At 42.3% G+C, this 15,664-nt stretch overlaps 1 protein-coding gene across 4 annotated transcripts in view; it reads right to left on the bottom strand.

The window, feature by feature from the left end:
• The window catches only part of LOC113637116 (transformation/transcription domain-associated protein), a 62,044-nt gene that overhangs the window by 24,902 nt on the left and 21,478 nt on the right, over positions 1–15,664 (bottom strand). For all 4 annotated transcript variants that reach the window (XM_047817113.1, XM_047817116.1, XM_047817115.1 and 1 more), the window contains exons 32-52: positions 15,417–15,536; positions 15,195–15,314; positions 14,948–15,112; positions 14,663–14,844; positions 14,370–14,568; positions 11,640–11,768; positions 11,032–11,298; positions 10,639–10,845; positions 10,020–10,178; positions 9,779–9,907; positions 9,535–9,645; positions 9,222–9,368; positions 7,693–7,906; positions 6,225–6,350; positions 5,493–5,639; positions 4,214–4,413; positions 3,640–3,761; positions 3,118–3,331; positions 1,503–1,682; positions 1,168–1,314; positions 628–747 (exon numbers count right to left, since the gene is read on the bottom strand). In XM_047817113.1, coding sequence (XP_047673069.1) covers positions 628–747; positions 1,168–1,314; positions 1,503–1,682; positions 3,118–3,331; positions 3,640–3,761; positions 4,214–4,413; positions 5,493–5,639; positions 6,225–6,350; positions 7,693–7,906; positions 9,222–9,368; positions 9,535–9,645; positions 9,779–9,907; positions 10,020–10,178; positions 10,639–10,845; positions 11,032–11,298; positions 11,640–11,768; positions 14,370–14,568; positions 14,663–14,844; positions 14,948–15,112; positions 15,195–15,314; positions 15,417–15,536 — 3,405 coding nt within the window. The remainder of the gene's footprint in view (positions 1–627; positions 748–1,167; positions 1,315–1,502; positions 1,683–3,117; positions 3,332–3,639; positions 3,762–4,213; positions 4,414–5,492; positions 5,640–6,224; positions 6,351–7,692; positions 7,907–9,221; positions 9,369–9,534; positions 9,646–9,778; positions 9,908–10,019; positions 10,179–10,638; positions 10,846–11,031; positions 11,299–11,639; positions 11,769–14,369; positions 14,569–14,662; positions 14,845–14,947; positions 15,113–15,194; positions 15,315–15,416; positions 15,537–15,664) is intronic.

Genomic DNA, 15,664 nt, shown 5'->3' with positions numbered 1-15,664 from the left:
AACATACCTGAAAATATTTTTCAATGAATATTTATCATCAAATATGGCAAGTGGAATAAAACTGAAAAATGATTAGAGGATCATATACACATGATGGAGCTTGTGCTATGTACCCTAATTCAGATCTTCTTTGCCACTTAACCAAAACAAAGCTGTATAGTGCTCAATTTCAATACCTGCAATGCAGGAAAATGCAGTTTAAAGATTCATTGCACCCATTATAACAAATCAAAGCTATTTAATTAGAATCTTAATGCTCAAGACATCTGGCCCATTAAAGTCTGATATTTGCATAAATGCATGAATTTCTTGCTCATTACCATGGTCTGCATGTGTAACTGCTATTGAAGAGGGCAAAAAGTCAGAGCTCCTCTTTCCCATGAGCCTACTGATTGGTCTTGTGTGAGGGACAACATGTAACCTCTGACACTATAAGGGCATTTAACTTGCAGAACAGGTAGTGCTGTGATATGAATCATGAGCGCTGAAGCATTTCAGCAGGTCCTAAGGTCAAATTAAGAATTTGGCACAGGGCTATTTTTAGCAGATCCAAGTACAGAAAAATATTTTTTTTTACATTATGCTGTAGCTGAGAAACCAGGTACAGGAGAGAACAATGGGACTCACATGCTGCTGACGGTCTGACAGGATCTTCCAGAGACAAGGGAAAAGCTGCACCCATGTCTTCTCGGCCAAGGGAGTGGAAATGTGACAGAGCTGTACGAGAGCATTCAGCAGTGCTCCAGTCTAAGACAGACACACACACACACACTTTCAGCTCATTTATTTAAATCATGCATTAAAAGTAAAGGAATTTTGTTTATATTGTAAGAGGTGGTGTCTTGTGAAAATCCGAAAAAAAAGGTTACACTTTTAGATCCAAAGACATATCATTGGGATTCATAATAAATGCATGTTAAATTCCTGACTTTCTCCTCTGGCGAATCATGATAGGTGAACTCCTTGAGCGCAGAAAAAACCCACAGCTTTACCTAAAGCATCCTTGAGTCTATACAATGCAATTTATACAGCATAGACCAATTATTATTTCTGTCTCCATATAATCCGTCTTATTTTCTATGGATGCTAAAGTGCGTCATTGTGTGTTCTGCACATATCGGCTTGAGGGACGCATACCTGAGCAGCATATGTTAAGGTGCCACTCACCTTGACCTCTCGAAGGGAATCCAGGAACTTGTCATGGCGGTTGGTAAGCATGTGCAGCTGGTTGCCGGCATCACGCTCTGCCTGCTCCTTGGTCTTCGGCAGGCTGGTTTGATCCCCGGGTGCCAGTTCAATGTCTATCTCCACATCCTAGACACAAGGACAAGGCAGGGATTTATAAATGAGGCAACTTAATAGAAACTAATTTTACTAAAATCACTTGTTTACTTTGATAACTTTTGAACCAGGAAATACATGCTAATGAGTAGATACAATCAGAACTATTTAAATAAATAAATAAATAAATAAATAAATAAATCGCAGAAAATTCTACCAACCTCCTCTTTGGTCTCACTGTTCTCCCGCTCACGTGGCTCCTGTTTGATGTGAGTGGCCATGGCGAAGGCAGCGCGGTCATGGCTGTCAGCCAGGTTGATGACATTGGTGATGGAGGGCAGCATGGAGCCCTGGCAGCTGGTGCCTATGATGTTGCCCTTCTCACACACAGCCAACAGCAGCTGAGGAACACAGAAGAGGTCTCAGTCGGTGGATCTTGATGCCAGCCTCCATTATAACCATTGCCCCATGCTTGGGGTGGGGAGTAATCAATCCTCAGTTAGGCCCGCTCCCTGGCCATGCTTATTGATATTAGTACAACATAGGGCTGACTTCTGATCTGCTGCACACAACTGCAACAGATTTCTACACTGACAGAAGCCTAGTGAGTACGAATGCCTGAACATAGATCTGCTCCAGCATAGCCGGATGAATCAGTGCACTAGGTTGTGTAAAGCAACATTAATAATTCACAAGCAAGCAGCCAAATTGATCTTAGCAGAGATAAGGGATATATATATATATATATATATATATATATATATATATATATATATATATATATATATATATATATATATATATATTTTTTTTTTTTCCCAGCTGCAGCCCACAACACTACCCTGAAAGTCAGAAATGTGAGATTGATGATAAACACTTAATTCTCTGAAAACCATTTGAAGAAGATTAAACTGAACTTAAAGTGAAGGTACAGTTTGTCGATATTTTGTAGGGTTCCTGAAATGTCATCTTATGGAAAACGTGTGGGGAGGGGAAAAAAAAAAACCTCACATTGCATTTATATTGTTTTATTGTTTAACAATTCCTACTACTAAGCAGTAAACACTTTTATTGATTCAATTTAAATACTACTGGCAAATACATTAGTAAAATAAATTAATAAAGTAAATCTGTATTTCTTAACTTAAAAAAGGAATCTGCATTTATGAGTCACCAACTTAGTGCCACACCTTGAACGGATTCCACAAAACCTTTGAGAATGTGTTTCTAAAATGTATGTGCTGAGTGGTTAAGGTGTTGGGCCACAAGCTGCCACTCCTGGGCCCCTGAGCAAGGCCCTTAACCCTCAACTGCTCAGCTGTATAAATCAGATAAATCCCAACACAGTTCCGGGGTTCTTTCTGTTTGTTTGTTTTTGTTTTATACCACAACTTAAGTTGTAGTTGTATCTCTTCAAAACTACTAAAACATTTGCGATTTTCGGCAGCTGCTCCTCATAGGTTGACATGTTGTCTGTATATTTCTCAGTACAAGAAAATATGTTGAAAGTCTTCCATGGTAGTTCCACATGCTATACAGATGAGGTACATAAGTTAGATTTACAGTTGTGAGAATATTCCTTTAGGTGATGTCTCTCCAATCACTTGCTCCCAATTCAACAATACAGCTAATTAACCATCCTGATCCAGATTAGTTAGATGCCGCATGAGATAGGCACAGACTCCCCGTGACCAGAGAAGTTCGGATAAGCGGTAGAAAATGAATGAATGAGTTAAAGAAGAGGAAAAGCTCAACATGTGAAGGGCTGCGGGACTCCAGGACCAGGATTAAGAAACACTGCTTTAAGTAAATGTGTTTGTGTGTTTTGCTTTGTACCTCAATACACTGTTTAATCCAGAAGTGACTGCCCATGGCCTCCCAGTTCTGTGAACAGCAGATGTAAAGGAGTCTTTCATAGACACGGCGCTTCATAGAGGCATCAAACACCTCAAAGAACTTAGCTCTGATCAGAGGCTGAGCGCAGCGTAGCCCTGACAGGAAGGCCGGCTCCAGCTTCGATGTGATGTCACTTCCTGACAAACTCTCATCCCTAAAGAATAGAGGAGGGCTCAGAGTTTATATGTGTGGAAAACTTTCATATAAAATTAAAACAGTAAGAAAGAGCAGGGGTATTATTTGAAAAGCTCAAACACAACAGAAACACAGGCATTGGTTTCATTGGCAGCAGTGTTTATTCAGGGTGTCATGCCACCTGGCTCTTAAACACCAAGGCCTGCTCAAGCCCTTCAGCCATCAAATTGGCCATGCACTCCATGAATCAGCTGTGGCCTTGTCGCCATGGCAATAGATGGACGAGGTAGCGCAGCCACACAACCCGTGATTAATTGGTCCAATTACCTGTAGACGTAATTAACGAGGTCCAGAAACTGTGCATTTAATTCAAGGTCATCTGGAAAACGCTTCTCGATGTAGGTCATCATTTTCACCAGCAGAATGGACTTCTCTCTGAGATTAGGCATCTGGGCCAAAAGAAAGAAAGAGGAGTGAGAAAGACAAAAGGTACGGGGAGTTGTTTAAAGAAGAAAAAAAATATATTAATTATATATAAAAAATAGTATATTTTTATTTTATATTTATACATATATATGTGTGTGTATATGTTGGGAGCGGTGGCAGAAACAGAGGGAAAAGGGCAGGCGCAGGGTGAACAGACTGATACAGTCCGTTTTTCTCCGATTTATCAAATGGGCTTCGCTCAGCTCCTTTCTCTGTTCTGTTGCCTCAGGCTAACAGAGAAAACACCTGGGTCCAGCCATCCGGCCAGGGCACACTGCCCACTGAACAAAGCTATGGAAGCGTTACAGATGCACCAAATAGACTCACATACAAGCAATCTTTCAAAAGTGGAGTCAGAGCATCACATAGAACCCAAGCTTCTTTTTCTAAAATGTACTAATTTCAAAATATCTACCTGGTTGGATGCCATGGGAGAATTGTTCTTCACCCACTCCTCCACAATCTTTACCACAGCGCGGAGAACCTTCGGATCTGGAGATTTCTCGATCAGGGAGGTGAGAATAACCTGGATGAAATTCTTCCTCATCTCCAGGTTCATTACAGACAGCCTGGTCTTCACTAAGTCCAGACTCAGCATGACCAGCTCACTTGTGACTGAGACAAAAACACACAAATGTACAGCAGTAAAGGCAAACTGAGGGTAAAATATCATGAAATGATCTGTAGCTTTTACACATTATGGCATGACTGTCAAAAGACGAAAAATAGGTCCCTTTACATCCCGCCACAGAAGGAGCTTTCCTTAGCTCCACATCTCAATGTTAAAATAGAGTCTGAATGCATTTTCTGATTGATTTGTGAGTTGTTAAGTGTGAGTGCTGATCAGCTAGAGCAGTAGGGAGATGGGGATTGTGCTAGCTGTAGAGTACTGATTTGATGCTTGGTACGGACTCCTGCTGTGTGTGCAGGACTTTGGCCTGACACGGAGTGACTGCTAAGAGTGTGTGCATTTGCACAGAAGTCTGTCAGTGTCCCAAAGTACACTGTTCATGACTAGAAAAGTACTTTGCAGCGGCATGAGCCAAGAGGGTGGATTAAAGTCGCCAAGTTACCGGAAAAGGTGAGATTTGATTTAGCAGCTGCTTCTCAGCTCAGATAAATGATCTCACATAGCAATGGTTACACTGGTCCTTCTGCAGCACCCAGTGGTCAAATGCAGACACCACAGGATATGCTTATGCTCTGAGGTAGACATTGATGTATTCCACTTGGGTCTGGTCACTTTACTCATACATACTGTATAACTGATTGTACCTTGATCAGCAAATGGCACAGAGACCTTTACCTGCCCCAAGTAAACCTCATAAAAGCAAATGATGCAGCCAGCTCTGAGCCAAAGGGAAAAAAACTTGCTCTGTGACACAGTCATGGCTTCAGAACAAAGCAGGGACAAAGGGTCTAATCATAAGAATGAGGACAGCCGTGTGCATGTGTGTGTGTGTGTGTGTCACGAGCAGGAATAAGCACCTGCAGGTGGTGTGTTGACAGAAAGAGGCCAGCATTCAAAGCGCATTTTTGTCTAATTTGGCCTTGGCAAGCTTCGTCATATCACCTTAATGCAGCAGTTTTTAGACAGCAGGCTAATAAGCACGAATTCAGGATCCTGCAGGTGATATGGAGCCCTGTTACCACCAACAAGTGTGATTTGGACTGTGAGGATTTGGGTGGCTTACCTGCACTGGTCTCTGTAGCTCCAGGGTTGGTCTGGGGGTTCAGGTGCTCCCGTACCATCTTCTGAAGTGAGCGCATGAAAACGGAGATGAGGCGGTCGATGTAGCTGGCATTGTAGCTGCAGGCTGACTTCAGGATCATCAGAGTTCCTGTAAATGGAGGAAGGAGAAAGAGATGGAGGAAGGGAGGGAGGGAGGAGGGGAGAGATGAGGGTTAAGATGATAGCTCATGGGTATGGGGTCTCTCTATTGCACCAGTGCAGGGCTATTTAGTGGGGATGCCAACAACTTTGAAAGCAGCTTTTGTCTCACACTCGTTGAATTACAAGGTCATTTTAAAGAAATCTGACTGCGATAGCAGATGAGGTGGGGGTGGAGAGGATGAGTAATGCTTTTTTTGGACTGTGACTCTGGGGAGCAGAGACAAATGTAAAAAGTCACCCTGGGCGAGACACATACATCATATCAGTGGTGCATGTGCAACCGTATGCCTCCAGCAAGGCGGAATCAGGAGGTATTTATTGACCAGCAGTGCCATTTCGGGCCTGGATCAAATACCACTAACTATAAGATGTAATTCAATAGCGTTTTATCACCTATCGTGTTTGTGGGAATTAAGAAACCTGCTTTATGAGGAAATTGAGGAATCAAAAGAACTTCCGATCACAGGATGTAATATAAGAAAAACCCTGTAAACTACTGACATTAACGTTGTATAGGAAAAACACCTCTTACCAAACAGCTGAGTGGGGTTGGCGCTGGTGGCCTTCTCATAATTAGTAAGACCCTCGTAAATGACTTTCCCTACAGCTGCATACAAACACTCCAACTCCTCATATTTAGAGGCCACTGAAGAGGTACCTGAGAAGAGAGTGCAAACAGAGGAAAAATAAAACAAAATAAAAACAAGGGACCTGTTAAAATGAGAGAGAACACAGGTGCACTCCAAAAAGCTTTACTGGTGTTCAACTGGACTGAGATCTGGTGACTGAAAGAATTGAAAATAATAACATTGTTTTGTCTTCAGAGTCCTTATGTCATGTGGATGAGGACAGTGCTCAGAATGTTTTATCATAGAATGAAAGCGGTCAGTCTTGGTTTGGGTCACAGGTTACTGTCAATCACTACAATGCCAGTAAAATATCTAACACTGTATAACACAGGCAAAATGTACTTGTCATTTGCCCCCGATCTGTAGGTCAAAGTACAGGAGTAAATCAGTTCATCTTCAGTAGAATCAAGTTCCGCTAAAGAGTCTGGTTTATTTGTTCCCACGTCTCTGTGTGTATTTCTCATTACATATTTCTCAAGTCCAGCCATGAAAGTAGAAGTTTCTGTGTCAGGTGGTGATTTAATGCGCCACCAAATAGAGAAAGACCACTCAAAAAATTTTTTCCATCTTAACCGGTATGTAAATGCTCATGGAGTGCACTCTTAAGCACAGTGAGTTTGCTAAATGGCAGCATACGCCACTGCTGGAATAGAAGCAATTCTGCCAAAGTCGTTAATCAGGGTGTCTATGAGACTGCGTTTAAGCAATTGATGGTCTTTAGCTTCGTAACCCAAGGGAAACCAAATTCTTCGCGAGTAATTAAATACTTAAAAAACCCAACTTGGCAATAGAAAAGGCAACAACAAGGCTGATTACGGGTCATCCGTGGATCGGAGACATACTGCACCATTATTTTGAAAAAAGCATTGTAACTGAGGCCAGGAACTACTTAAACAGGAAGAATCCACACTACAGATCTGCTACAGCAGAATTCTGTGTTTGGTTGATTAAGAAAGTAGTAAAATAAACAAGATAAGCTCACATATTTGACACTGCAATCAAGCAAATAAAGAATTCTGTTAATTGTTTACTAGCCAATGATAATCTTGTAGAAAACTAAATGTTTTCCTGTTGAATATTGCATGCATGTGTTTATAAATATGATGTCTGCTCCTAGAACCGTGTATAATTTCAGAAGTTCAATTAAGCGTCTTGACTAATCTGATTATTTTTGCGGCGTGTTTGTGCGACGTTTGTGTGTTCACTCCAATGCTACACAACCCCAAGGACCATTCATTCCTGTTAGCGCTAATCTTGACCAGCATCAAAAACCATAATACAGAAATCTTTGTTATCGGAAATGAAAAAACATGGGTATATTTCCTGTTCGGTGGAAAAATTCCCAAAAATACAACTGGCTCATGAACTCACTGGGCTCAGTGGGGAAGATGCTCATGAGTCTGGAGAGCAGAGAGTGCACAGCTCGGAGGACTTTGGTGTTGCCGCAGGTCATGCATGCTGCGATGCCTCTCTGCAGAGGCTTGAAGTGAGCCAGGATGGCTGGTGACTGCAGCACGGTCAGCAGGAAGCTCAAGATCTCCAGTCCTGTGCAGATGTTTGAAAAGTTGGCCTGGGTGGGCTGCTCCTATAAAAGACAGAAAGAAGCACATAATCGGAGTTAAATAGAAGCGTTCAGTTTTAAAGCACAAATTATATTCTTCAGATGACAAAAATGAGACATGGCTATTAAGTTTCACTGATGCACATCGAGTTAAAACTGAGACGGACTCCGGCATGCGGCTTGGATGTGTCTAAAAGGGGACACACAGGTTGAGTGAGCTGCCCGATCCAGATGCATGTCCCTTAAACAGGGAAAAGGCAACACAATGAAATGATAGAAATCAGATTTGTGGTGCACTTTATTTATGAGAATGGTGTTGGGCGGGTAGTCTACTCCCTTATGAAACCCAGAGCAACCCATGACAACTAGCGCCTTTGTCGGAGCAATAATGGAGGGCTGCCTTTGATGGGGCACGTCTAGGGCATACTGATAACCTTGCTAAGATCGGTCTGTATGAGGGCAGGATGAGAAAATAACAGAACTAAATTTAAACAAACTCAACTGTTAAAGAAAATACTTCCTCTATTTTGAACCATTAACATCACTATTTATATTTGTCTTACAAACAAATGTCAAGCAAAGGTCTTGCGGAATCTGGTTCACAGCCTTTACCTGCTAAACCATATAAAAGTGAAAAAAAAAAAGATCTTTCCTGGTATTCAAGACAGACAAATGCCAAACTCCAGGAATCCAAACAGACTGCACTGTCATTTTATTGCAGCCTGGGGAAAAAGGCCCCATTTGTGCATTTCAATCAAGCACACAAGCCTAGAGAAGGGCACATGTGCCTGGTCCTGAAAAGAATCAATAGGGTGGTGTGTCTGGAACACAGGAAGGCTGTTCCAATGGCACCGAGGGGGAGGAAAAGAAGGAAAGAGGGGGCAAGTGAGAAAGAGAGCACCAAAAAGGTGGAACAAATACAACAACAAAAAAAAAGCGAGTGAGCTAGAGGAAGTGAGGCAAACAGAGAACACACCCTGAAAGAGTGGACAGACTGCCTAATTGAGACCCAGTCTCCTAGATGACAAGAGAATTAGTCACAGCGCTCAGCTTCAGAGAGTGAGAAATCAGTCATAAGGCAGGGGATATCGATTTGGCTCACATCAAAACCACTTTTGGAAAGGCAACGGGGAAAAAATGAGGAGGAATGAGACAGGACGAGGACAAGGAGAATGTCTCGGTCAAGACAAAGAGGGCTGAAAAACATATATATAACAATTGCGTATGATATTTACCAATAGTCAGAGATCTAACCAACAGTTCCAACTTACACGAAATAAACTTCATTAAAAACACTCATCACCTTAAGGCAGGTTTTTAAGCACAGCTTCCTACTCACCACAGTCACGAGCAGCTTGTCAAACCACTGCAGCTTGAGCTCAGCGCGGGGCCACATGTCTGGCCTGAGGGCCATCTTCATCAAATTCACACAGCGGCGGGAGAGTAGTTCACCAGGAGAGCCTGCTACGCTAGTGCTGTCATTCACCTAGGAACAGAAGACAATTAACATGATGTAGAGTACAAAATATTACAAGGCAATATAATGAAAATAAAGAACAGCTGAAAAGACAATGAGCTAATTTAGATCAAGTTACCTGTCTGTAATCCTTCTATTGACAACAAGAGAATAGAAGAAAAGGAGGTTTAGATACCTGGCAGGCGATGCGGATGAGGAAGTTGACCACGGTGTCTGTGTGCTGCTTCTCTACAGGTTTGGTGAGCAGCGCCTCAGTGCCAGGCATTGACTGACTGCGACCAAACACCTGATAAGAGAAATATGAGACTCTGTGTTCAAACATGGCACTCTGAATCATTTAAACAGATAGAGACAGAGAAAGACAGACAGGTCTGCAGTTATGACATCTCAAACGGTAGCTGGGTTTAAGATTTCCTCACCGTTCCCACTGCACCGGTAGTTGCACGGAACCTCTTCACATCTTGAGCGGAGTCCACAGATGCTCCCCGCTTCAGCGCTCCAGAGCTTGTGCCCTCGCCACCAGCAGTTGCGTCTGCTTCTGACTCTGGCTGTCACCAAAACATCCACAAAAGGGTTCTATTTCTGAGGAACGCTATAGCATCAAAGAAATACAAAAGGTTTTGTGTATTTATATTAATCCAAGTATTAAATGTGTCTGACCTGCTGATCTTTGATCCGCTGAAGCTCCCATTTGATGACCACCTCGGCCAGATCCACAGCCAGCTTCCTCTGCTCGATAGTGACGCTGGGGGTGAAGCCAAGTCGCTGCATGGCACTGATCATGTGCTGCACAAGGTGATGCCTCACAGGGTAGTAAACCTGACCAAAAACAAGCACAATGTCATCAAGAGTGACAGCAAACCCTGTTTTTCTCCTCGGGTATAAAAACCAGTGCCTGTATTCATGAAAATTCTTAGTGCAAAGAGTTTCTCCTAGTGACAAATTCTAAGAACATTCTTAGAAATGTGGGCATTTCCTCTTAAAATGAAAGAGAAGTTCATAGTAAAGATAAAAGTTATTCACAAAGCATCATAACCTTTAAAAAAGGCTCACAAGGTCAAAAAATCTAGAGTAGTGAGGAGGACTTTTAAGAGGCTTAAGGTGGAGAGAGAGAGAGAAGAAACGCATTACAATGATTTGGTAAGATTCCTAGTTAGAAATGCTTAAGGTAAATTAGGAGCTCTCTGAAATCATTCTTAGAATCTTCTTGAATATGGGCCAGGATTCATATTCAATTTGTATAAAGTTAATTGAATTATAAGTGAAGACTGGCTTGTACCCTGAAATGCTGCACAATGAGGTGCAGTATATGGACCAGCTGTGGCACAGTGTGACCCTCCTCTACAATGATCTTGCGAGTCCAGTGAGTGAGCATCTGATGCCCGTCCTCCATGCGGGCTGGTACAGCTGGGGTCAGGATAGCCATGGCCTGCCGCACAATGGCACGAGCCTCCATAGTGTGAGCCTTCAACAGACTGTGAAACACCTGAAAACAGAACATACATGAGTGTTCAGACCCGGAGAAGAATTAACAAAATAAATCAAAAACATTTACTTTTAAATAAACTTTTTTATTCATAAACTTTTTTACTTGATCTACAACCGTGTACTTATACAATTAACTGTATACAAGTTTGTACAGATGACATCTGATTTGACTTAATTTTCTAACCTGCAGGACAATCTTCTTGTGAATGGCAAATTTGGCGATGATGTGGGCCAGGAGCAGATGACCGCTGTATTTGCAGGCCGGGTCCACGCAAGCTTTAGGTAGCAGACAAGGCCATGCGAAGGTCATGAGGCGCCTCAGTTTGCTGTTCCTGCTCTTGTTGTTGTCATGAATGTGGTGGGGCGCATGTTCCACCAGCAGTGTGGAAAACTGCAGTAGATTGATCCTCAGTGAGTCCAGCAGGTCAGATTGTTTCTCTGGGTCCAGCACCTGCACAACACAAACAGACCTACTTCATTTCATCCTTTTAAAAACACTATTACTGTGAGTAAATTCTGAGATTTGAGGTGGCTACAAAGGATCAGGCTGCGAGAGTAACGGATAGGCCAGGCTCCCTGCCATGGTTAATGTCAGACTTGGCAAGAGATAATCAATTTGAGTGTGAAACAAATGGAGGCCATTATCCCTGAGCATTCTGTCTTGGCTATAATCCGATTCGAAACAGCACAAACACTATGACCTTTAACAAGGTTGTGATATTTCTCTCAGACTAATACTAGCCCCTGGTTAGAAGTGAATGACAGGTGGGATGTGGAAGCCTGCAGCATTACCTTGGTGATGAAAACACTAGTGATGCTCTCGGGGTTGTCGCCCTCAGGGTTGGGTGGGCCCAGGAGCTGCTCTCCTTCCCCTTTCTCAAAGCTGTACAGAAAGGCTGGATGTAGGATGTGCTGCAAAACCTGAGGGCCAGGAAAAAAAGTGTCACGGTAATCCAAATAAATCAAATATCCACTAATATTTCAGATCATCAACACTTTGGACTAAGAATGATGCAACAAACGCTAAAGCCCAGGCTGCAGGAGTGACCAAGCTGTCAAGAGTTATAATTTATTACTTCCTCAGAACTTCTGCTGCTGGGTGGCAGCTCTGATTTTGAGTCATGGGTGGCACTTCATTCTCCAGCTCTGTGATATTAATCACAGTGACATAAGAGCACATTACAATAACATCATTAGACTGTTTGGTTTCCCCTCTGGCTCTCCTGCTCAAATTCCAGGAAGAGGAATGATAAATGTATTAAAAAAAAATAAATAAATAATAATGTTGGATGTGTACAAAGGGGACATGAGATAAAAGTAAACAAAGTGAGGAAAAAAGATGGAAAAGCAACAGATGAAAACAACAAGTCAAAACAACACCATAATATAGATTTTTCTTGATAAGGCACAACCTATTAACAGACTTTTTACCCAAGAGGTTCTGGAGACTTTGTACAAAATTCTATCTGCACAGCTTTGAGTACATAAATATAGTGTTACTAAGTGTTACTAAGTGTTACTTTTGTCACCATGTGTTAAGCTGAAAGATGTAGCATCCGCGAGGAGAATAAATAAATAAATAAATAAATAAATAAATAAATAAACCGAGTGTTGCTTAGAAAAGATATATAGTTTGGTTGGTTTCATTTTGAACATTCTACAATTGGCAATGTAGCGTGTTTACAGGAGTAGTGGATTACACAAGACAGAGTTTCCTCTGCCTAGAAAGTGATTTACAAGTATTCCAGAAAAGTTGAAAAATATAACTTCTTTTTTTTTGGGGGGAAAATTAAAGCCAGGCACAAAAGGGATGAAAACCACTGGAGTAAGAAGGGGAAAAATAATAAAAAAATGTATAATAATTGTCCCAACATTCTCCATGAGCAATGCCAATGCCTGTTGCTGTTAAATATGTGGGAACAAGCTGTTCTATAAAATGCTTTTAAAACAAATCCATTAATAAATAAATCATTTAATAAATATTTTCATTATATTTCTCATGTCTGATAACTTCGGTATTATATGGTCATTTCTTAGTTACAGAAAAATCATCTTTATAAGTGAGAGATCACACCAAAACACTACATTCTGAAAACACAACTCTTAAGCTGTTCTACACTCTCAAGTCTCTCTCATTAAGCCTTTACAGAAAAGCATCAGGGCAGCGCTACTTGAGCCGAGACACATCCCATTACAAAAAGTGATCAATAATCATGTCTGCTCGTCCCCCAGGGTAATCAGACCAGTGAGCAAACCCGGCTTTGTCCGTCTCTGCAGGTGAGACAAAAGCTGGCGGAGTCTGCTGGCTGTGTATTGTTGTTTAATAGTGGATGCTGTGTGTAGGTTTTTGTTCGGTTAGCGTGCGTGTAAAATAAATGATGGCACGTACGATGCTGGTATCAGGCAGACTGCAGGGCTGCAGGTGTGCCTTCATTATCCCCCACCCTAATGAGCCCCTACGCCGTTAGCATGAGTGATGGAGCAGCGCAGACTCCATTACACACTATCTATTATGGCAGCACACAGCCCCTAAACACAGACACCCCCCACACACACATCAGAGAATAGAACACCACAGAATAGCACTCAAAACAAGCACTGCGTTAAAGCAGGTTGCTGCGTCTCCTCTCAAAAAATGTCTGTGTGCACTTTTAATGGCAGTGATTCGGATGCAGACTGGCAGGAGGTGAGAAATGGCTACGCTTTGCAGAGCTGTAGGAGGGCGGCGATGGCTAAACAACCAAAAATCATGTAAATTGACTGTTTGCAGGAGGGAAAAGGAAATTAATCAAAGGACATTGAAGACTTGTTGTTAAAAGGCTCCAAATGGATGGATGGATGAAAGAAAAGAAAAAATTTGAAAAAAGTAAGAAAAAAGAAAGAAAAATTTTCATGGATGAATCTTAAAATGGTCACCATTTATTGAATTCCCATAAAACCATAACACCAATATTATGCAACTTCCTCTAACTCTCGTGGCTTGAATATTTCTGTGCAGATTAAACAACTTTACACAAATATTTTACATCAGCACTCTACGGAGAGCTTCAGGTGTGTAAATGCAGTGCCTCTGAGAGCAAAGCTGAGTTTTGTCTGTGATAAATGCTTCCAGCTTTAGCCATGTATATTCAGCAGGGCTTCTCAAATACAGGATTATACTCCCAATGCTCAGGTGGCATGACAGGAGCATGTTGCAATCTCATGCCTCTGGCCTTTTGTCTCTAATTAAGTCTAGAGCTTGTGTTTGTTATGCACAGGTACACTGATCCAGGACATAAAATCATTCACACCTCCCCCCAAATACGTCTCAGTAAAAAGAAGAAAAGGGTCAGAGCTAACTAAGTACAGAGATTTCCTATGTAGGCATGTAAAATACCTTGGAGAGCTTTTTGTCTGGAGATTTGACAGGGTTCAAGTCCCTTGGAAATTCAGCCCTGTATAATACTAAACTAACAATCTTTAAGACTTTAAAACATTTCTCCACATCACAGTATCTTTACACGTCACAAAAAGGTGTCTCACCTTGGCTTTGAGCTCGTCGTTAAACTGTGGGTCGTTGAATTCGACAAAGCGAAAGAAGAGTGCTCGTTTGTGTGCAATGGTGTAGTTCTTTGGAACCTCTTCCTCCATGTACTCTTTCAGGAAGGTCATGTTGCACAGGAAGCGACCAGTGAAGGCTCGCAGCAGCTGGAAGAGCAGCTCGATCTCAGAGTAGTTACGTCTGTAAAGCAACAATCCTCACGGTCAACAACCGGATATGAACTCCTTCAGTATGATCATACAGATTTCTGCACATCCATGTGACTTGGTCATACTTGCAATAGCTGAGCAGGCAGTAGGCCAGCAACTTAGGCTCCTTCCAGTTTGTGGCAGCCATGTTGTCTTTACGGTGACGGTCCTGGAAAGCCTCGCTGACCCAGACTCGCCTTAGCTGGCTCACCAAAGAGTGCTGGCCAGCCAACCAACCTTCATCATTCTTTACTATAATGCTTATGATCTAAGACAGAAGAGAATCAGTTGCATTGCTGTACTGTAGTGAACGGTCACTTGTCAGATTCATGTGGAATGAAGAGAATAATGATCAAAAGACTTTTGCTCACCTTAATGGCCTGGAACTGCAGGTCTAGCCGAGCCGTACTGGTGGATGGCGAGCCGGGCCGCACTGTACCTGGCGTACCTGCAGGAACTAGCAGGGGGACAAAGCGGCTCGGGTTCGAGGCCAAAACATCTCTGAGGGGCTTGGCGTCTTTGTGCTTTAAGAAACTCTGAAAAGGGAAATGCATCATTCAACCACATGCAGTTCCTACAGTGAATAAGCTTAGAAGCAGAACAGTCAAAAGGGATTACCATGAACATGCGGCTCCACTGCGGGTCATTCAGCGTGGCCTCCATCATGAACAGTTCCACTGTCTGGGAAGGATGGCGTGTCAGGAACTTGATGAGTGGCTCTCGGAAAGGACTGCCCGCCTAAATGGACACACAGAAAAGTTCATGCCCGTTGCTCATCATGACAAAACAGCATGCATAGACACGATTAAATATAGAGTCATAAAAAAAAAAGCCCTGTACCTCAATGAGCATGGCTCGCTCAGTCTTCATCACTACCTCCAGCAGGGGTTTGACTAGAGTCTGAGGAGCAGCTGGGATCAAGTGAAAGAGGTTTATGATGGCTGAGCAGATCTTCATCTCCTATACGGAACAAAAGAACAAAAAACAATTATTCTGTTAGTAATCTTTACATGTAAAGATTACAAATGCTATGAACCATGTCCCAGACTGAACAGCAAGGAACAGTGGGAAGAATTCCTCAGGAATAA

Source organism: Tachysurus fulvidraco, chromosome 8, assembly GCF_022655615.1.
Source record: "Tachysurus fulvidraco isolate hzauxx_2018 chromosome 8, HZAU_PFXX_2.0, whole genome shotgun sequence".
NCBI lineage: Eukaryota > Metazoa > Chordata > Actinopteri > Siluriformes > Bagridae > Tachysurus > Tachysurus fulvidraco.
This window is presented reverse-complemented; position numbering and strand designations above follow the sequence as displayed.